This window comes from Phyllostomus hastatus, unplaced genomic scaffold (genome assembly GCF_019186645.2).
Source record: "Phyllostomus hastatus isolate PE091 unplaced genomic scaffold, TTU_PhHast_1.1 phas_contig_40, whole genome shotgun sequence".
NCBI classification, from domain to species: Eukaryota; Metazoa; Chordata; class Mammalia; order Chiroptera; family Phyllostomidae; genus Phyllostomus; species Phyllostomus hastatus.
The window spans coordinates 8,056,743-8,063,858 of record NW_025333872.1 but is presented as its reverse complement, the minus strand read 5'-3'; the positions used below and the strand labels follow the sequence as shown (position 1 = coordinate 8,063,858).

The following is a 7,116-nucleotide window of genomic DNA, read 5'->3' as shown; positions in this document are numbered from 1 at the left end:
GACAGACACAAGTGCTTGTGTGCTAAATAACAGCATCAAAATACACAACGCTGAGGCGCTAGACAAACATAAAATTGAGAGAAGTAACTGTTCTAGGAAACTTTAAGACAATACAACTAGTCTATGGTAATTTGTAACCAAAAACAAGGAAATAAAACTGAACAGTGTAATTAAAGTGGCTGAATAAATCCACGCTCACCTGCCCCCCACAGGCATCTATAGGATACTATTTTAAATGCTAGGCCCCAAAACCTCAATGAATTCTAAATAGCAGTAAGCTGTATTTTCTTTCCAGAAGGTAAAAAGCCTTAGAAGTAGTGAAAATTGGAGAGAAAAAAGCCAACCACACAGAAATTTTTAAATATTCTTAATTAATAAACCAAAAATTTAAAACACAATAATGAAAACTACCTAGAAAACAAAACACATCAGCATAGCTGGAATGTGAATATATCTGAAATGAGAAACAAAAGCCTTCAACATATTCATTTGCATACAAGCAAAAACAAAAATATAAGCATGACTCAGAGAGTTACGGGGAAAAAATCTAGAAAAAACAAAAATAATAAACGTATGATGAGAAATTAATACAAAATCACAATTGATAAACAAATCCAAACTGGATGAAGTGAAAAAAGATAACCTTTAGCAAGCCTAATCATGGGAAAATAAGAAATAGAAAAAAACGTAAATTTCTTAGAAGCAACAAACAATAGAAATTTATTTTTAATGAAATTCTCTAATAAACACACTAAATTTCAAAAAAGTAAAACTTTGCTAGAAATGTATGTTACCTAAATTTAGTAAATAATAAGCACAACTGGAAAAATACATTGGAAAACAATACTTTACAGTTACTTGAATTTAGTCACAAAAGAAACTGAGTTAATCAAGAAATTCTTTCCAAAAAGGGCTCTGAACTCAAGTTTTATAAGCAAGTCCTTCAATCTTCCATGCAACAACCCACTCCTGTGTTATAATGTAACTGCTTAATGCACAGTTAGCAAAATCCCAGTCCAAACTTGGGTAATAGCCAGAAGACCAAACTCACTCATGTAAAATGCAATTTTCCTAAGTAAAATATTAGCAAATGAAATTTCTAGAACCAATACAGCAGTCACATTTTAGGAAAAATGTGTTCCAGAGGACACCACGTATTTTGAAGCTAATTTCCCCCCAAGATAATGTAGCAGTGGGGGGGGCACAACTGAGCGGCAGAAGCCCAGTTGCTTCAGTGTGTTCCTTGAGACGCTTTTTCCTACCTCACCATTATTTCTACCCTTCCAAAAAGGACTCTTGCTCACGGTGGCAGTTTCTTTTGGATCTTTATCCCACTTCGTTTCTGTCCCAAAGTTACTGAGACTTGAACAGGCTTTTCAACACTAGTTTTAACACTACCATTTAATGAATGCCTTGTAAGAGAATATGATAAATGTGAATATGAAACTAGTCACCAAAATCACTTTCAGAGCGGTGCTTTACAGGATACTAACAAAGGATGGGGACATGTCTGTTTACAAGCCAAAGCTGTATATTGAGATGTGGCAAACACACGAATACTTTACAAATGCACTGAGACTACCAGATTTGAAATTATGCAATTCTTGTTCATTTTTTAGACTGTAAGTATATGCATTACTTCAAATTTTGAAATGGAAGTCTTTACTACTGTTAGATCAACAATTTTAAATCTGTGTAATTCAAGACTACATAAGATACAAGTAAACTGTAAAAGTTTTTTTAAAGATTTTATTTATTTATTTTCTTAGAGAGAGGGAAGGGAGAGAGAAACATCAATGTGTGGTTGCCTCTCATGTGCCCCCTACTGGGCACCTGGCCCACAACCCAGGCATGTGCCCTGACTGGGAATTGAACCAGCGATGCCTTGGCTGGCAGGCCAGCACTCAATCTACTGAGCCACACCACCCAGGGCTGTAAATCTTTTTTTTCTTTTCCTTAAATTAATTAATCTACCTGATTCCAGGTGTTCAAAGATGACCTATTGCTGGAAAATCTATTATGTCATCAATAGCACTCTCCCTCTAGGGAGCAGGCCCATGACTCTCTTGCACCACAGGCATGTATCTTTACTCTTCTCTCCCCCTCTCTAAGGGTTGCCATGAGGCTTGCCACCCCTAGCTGCAGTGGGGAGCAGTGGCCAGCAGCAGCTCCTCCCGGGCTGACTCCCTGAACCTGTCTCTAAGGCCCCTTGTCTCAGACTTCCCAGTGAGCTGAGGCAGCCCCACCCAGGCACTCCTGTTGCTGCTTCTATGCTGAGCCCTTCCTCGTTTCACTGTCCCCAGCTTTAATAAACACACTCTCAAAATCAAAATTACGTGTGTGTGTGTATATACACATATATATGTAATCACAAATCAAATGAAAAAAACCATATAATCATTTTAACAGACACCCAAAAAGCATATCTGACAAAATTCCAGGGTCATACCCAATTCAAATTCTTTAAAAACTAAAGATAGAGGGAAATTTCCTTTCTAGATGAAGAATATCTGACTCGAAACAGCCAACCTAAAGGTAAAACACCATGGATGTTTAATGGGAACTATGGATGTTCCCGTTAAAGTCAGAAACAAAACGACGATGCCTCACAATGTAATTATTATTGAATGCTGTTCTAAACATTTCAGCCAATAAAGCATGCAATAAAAATTAAATAAAACTATTAGATAACACCATTATTCATAGATATCAAAGTATTTTCCTACTAAGCCTATGCAAAATTACTGAAGAAAAAAAAAAAAGACCTAGAATTAACTTGATATCAGGAAATTGTACATTAATGGTCTGACAGAACTACTGCTGCTCAAATCTTTCCACGTCTTCCACCAAGACTGTTTCTATCCTACTCTGAGGATATGGTGACGAGATGTTTCTGAAACGTATCTAACTATGTCGTTCCTTTGCTCAGAAGGAATGCTTTCCATCACAGAAGATCCAAATTTCTTACTGCAGCCTTACAAATGTGGCTCTATACAACCCGGCTTTAAACAAATGCCATTCTTGATACTCTGCCCATAGCCACTTTCTGTGGCTCAAACACACCCTTGTGCTGGTTCTTCACTTTGCTGGCATTGCGCTTCCCTTGAGTCTCACACGGATGGCTCCTTCTAAGATGTCAGTCACATCCTATTTAAATATTACCTCCCTAGAGAGCTCTTTGATCATCCACCTAAAGTAGCCCCCCAGTCACTATTTCCCATCACCCCATTTTAATTCCTTCCATAGAATCAAAAATTTATGACCTGATACTTTTCTCTGTATGTTTATTATCTCCTTCCACACATGTCACCTCCATGAGAGCATGGACTGCGTCCTAATAACTGTTCGACTCCAACACTCACAAATGCCTGGCACATAAGGGTCACTCAGTGAACATTTGAAGTTTAGTGTGTCATTCTCAATAAACAGTTAAGCTCTACAAAACAGGACCAATGCCCACTTTGTACACTGCTCTATCGCCAGGACTCTGACACTGGTGTAGAGTTAACAAATACTTGATGAATGAATGAATGAATCCCTCCCTTTTAAGCCCCTCATATTCTAAGATTGGACAAATTTTTTCAGTGAGTCCAACGCATTATTGGCCTATACTGATCTTGTAGCCAACCAATACTGTCCTAAATGACTTCACATGGACTGTTACAGTTAGATCTTCCCCACTCTACCCATCCATCCCCAAATTCTACATTTGTAATTGACTTGTTAAGATAAACACAGAGCTTTAATAAAGTTTGATAACCTTGTTGAAATTAATCTTTAAAATGCCTTTGTCTAAAAATATTTACAAGAAAATAACAGGTCAAGAAAAATTAAATCTTTCGAGTCCTAGTCCACTAACTACATATGTAAATAGCAGGGCAGAGGAGAGACCCTCCCTAAAATTATATTGGAAAAAAGAAAAGGTATTAAAAAGTTAATCTATCTTGTCAGTGCACAGACAAATGACCATTCTATGCTAAAACAGTAAAAACCAACAAAGCCACAAAGGACTGCCTCCGAAGGGTTTAATTTAAGATACTGCATCACCATGCTGACCACCAAAGAGCTAGCGTTAAATATGACACAGAGTATGCACTCGCTGGTGCATGGGCACTGTAAGTATCCAATTACTTCAAACAAAAGGCTGCGTTCTCAATTTTATCTTCTGTTTTTATTCAAGAGTATCCTCACAGGCAGCACTTGAAAATCACGCTTTTAAAATAAAGGCCAACCAAAAAAAATTGCAAATATGACACTGTTTAACGAATGATTGTCATAATAATTTAAACCCTACAATGTCCTGTGGAGTTAAAGTCTTTATAGATAGATTGTGTAAGATCAATGTCATTTAAAATAAACAACCAAAAAACCCACAGATCATGGGTGATTTTGTCATCAGTTTCAGCCTTCCAGAGTAAGAAAACCAGCAATTAATTCATCCCGTGACAGAATACAAACTGTGCTTCACATTTTGGACTTTAAAGTTTCTTTCTCCAGCAGCAAATCAGCAAATCTTTGCTGAAGTTCCTTTTCTCTTTCCTGTTGTCGCTGAACGTCTTCTTTTAGACACTTAAAGAAACAAAAGTATTAAAATAATTATTTCATATGTAAGCACACTGAAAATTAAGAAGATCTTATGGTACCTTACCATCTTACAGCTGAGTTCAGTCATGACTCTGAGAGCTAAATACTGCCCAAAGAAAAACAAGAATAGCGGCTACTTGCGCTATAAAACAAATACTATTGCATTCATTCTTTGGTCATGTGACTACTATCTTTTTGTAAAATCTCTGCTTCTAACTCCAATAAACAAGCCATTATTGTCCTATCAATACCGGCAAATGCACTTAAGCCCAGCCTGCACTTTATCTGGTTATCTGGGATGGGGCTATCACGCACACTTGGGACATACAGCTAAATGTGACTAAAGGAATTTTGAAGGAGTGGTTTAATGGACCTGGGAGAGCTATATGAATGGAACACAATTAGGTTAGTTTCAGGGAAACAAATCACAAGCGTTACTTATTTCATTTCATCAGGTATCTTTACACAAAACAGAAAATTAGTAAAGGAAAAGCATTTGTATCTACCACTGGCCCAGTCTATCCATCTACACCCAGGCAACTCTAGATCAGAAAAGTTTAGGCTCTCACTGAAAAAAGCCAGACAGTATCAGCTTCAGAAGATACCCCAAACAGGGAAGAAATTAAAAAAGGGAAGCCCTGATAATTCTTTGCAGCTCTCTAAGCAATTGCTGCAATGCAATAATGTTACCTCTAGCCTCCGGGGAATAGCTGAATCTTCATGTTTCTTCAGTTCTTCAAAAGTGCGCAACTCTAAGTAAGCCTGCTCAATTTGGTCCCATAGGTCGTTCAACTGTTTCATGAGCCCCATAGCACGAGATTGGTAACCCCCAAGCAAGATTTTCATCTTCTTTTCCATCTTTGCGGCTCTCTTGGCTTCTGTCGTCATGTGACCTCTGTTTATCTGGGGGGAGATCACACCAGCACATGTGAGCACAGCAGCCAAATAACCGGATGCAACGGACAGTACTGGTTCAAAGCAAGAGCGCATTCGAGTTCCTCATTCTTTAGTTGCCGAAGCACAAAATTAGGCTTAAGAAGAATCCATCTTGCACCTTGAGGGTTTCCTAGGTTACTCCTAAACAAACTATTATTTCACCCATGACTGAATCTCAAAGCAGGCTTGAATTTCACAGTATGGAAAAAACGAATCTTTACTTCTGAAAATTGTCTCTGCTAACATTAATCTACACTGGTTTTGGAACAGGCTGTGACTCACCTTCACCATCTGTATCTCAAAAATGTACTTCTCCAATATACGTGCACATTTTTAATAACTGAATATCCAATTAATGTACCAGAGTTGTGATCAAAACATAATCCTTCAAACTATAAAATTACTAGATTATTTTTATAATGTAAAACCCCTAAACTGGGCATATTAACACATTAAGGAAAGAATATCACATTTGTCAATAGAAAGTTTTTTTGAGGAGCAAAAAGACAACATAAAATTAAGAAAAATGACAGTTTTCTATTACATATGTATATTGAGCACAGGTGAGCTGCCTCCTCAGAGCATTCTAAAATTAGAGGAAAAAAGTTAAAAATGTACAAACTCGCAAAAAAACCAGAGAAGGATAATAAAAGAAAGATTGGAACAAAATTCTAAAGCAGAGTGGCACAGAAAGCCCCAGCTTAGAAGGTCCAAGGAGAGGGGAAGAGAAGGGGACAGGTGTGCAATGCAGAGTCCCACTGGCGTAACCCCTTCCCTGGGTGTCTATTTGGTAACCCACACCAGAACACGTCACGTTTTAGAGTTGAAAGCAAGTGCCTGCTTTCAACACACAACACTTAAAACTGTGAGGCCAAAGCCTTAGGAGTAATTATTAAATCTGTGCTGCTTGCTCTGTGTGTGTCTGTTCCTTCTTCCCTCCACTTACTTCCTTTCTTTGCCCTCCTTCCCACCTCATTCCCTCTCAAACAGATGATTCCATCGAGTGGTATCCATAAGCAACCAAAATTAAGTAGCTTCAAGCTAATGGATCCCCAAATGATACTCTGTAATTCATAATAAAGAGGGTGACAGCACCCTATAACAAGAGACAGATGACAATGTAAATACCTTTTTTTCTCTGAGACACTAAATGGGTGTGGCAGTAATTAAGCAGAAAAGGTACCAAGAGAAAATGTCAAGTGCAAAAGGATGATATGAAAAATGTACACTAGATGTTTTTAAATATTTAGAAACAATATAATCAACAAAACGAATATACAGGTTTCCATAACTTTAAACATCCACTTCAATGCATAATAACTGATTTAAAAAAAAACATGTCAATCTCAACGTTCTATGTAAAGTTAGAATATATAACATCAAAAATAAAGTGTTCCTCAAAATATAAAGTACACTTCTACTGGAAAAGCATTTCTTCATACCTTTCCATCTCCAGCTAAGCTTATTAAAAGTCAAACAAGCTTTGGAGAGGGGGATGGAGGAAGACATGTTACATGTGTGTACCTTAAGAAGTGAGACTAATCTAAAATTAATTTAAATAGCCCTGGCTGGTGTAGCTCAGTGGATTGAGTGCCA

The 7,116-nt window shown here is 37.5% G+C and overlaps 1 protein-coding gene across 1 annotated transcript in view; it reads right to left on the bottom strand.

The window, feature by feature from the left end:
* Nucleotides 1-4,145: 4,145 nt before the first annotated feature.
* The window catches only part of CDC5L (cell division cycle 5 like), a 50,084-nt gene continuing 47,113 nt past the window's right edge, over nt 4,146-7,116 (bottom strand). The window contains exons 15-16 of the mRNA XM_045842665.1: nt 5,275-5,487; nt 4,146-4,569 (exon numbers count right to left, since the gene is read on the bottom strand). Coding sequence (XP_045698621.1) covers nt 4,465-4,569; nt 5,275-5,487 — 318 coding nt within the window. The 3' untranslated portion in view covers nt 4,146-4,464. The remainder of the gene's footprint in view (nt 4,570-5,274; nt 5,488-7,116) is intronic.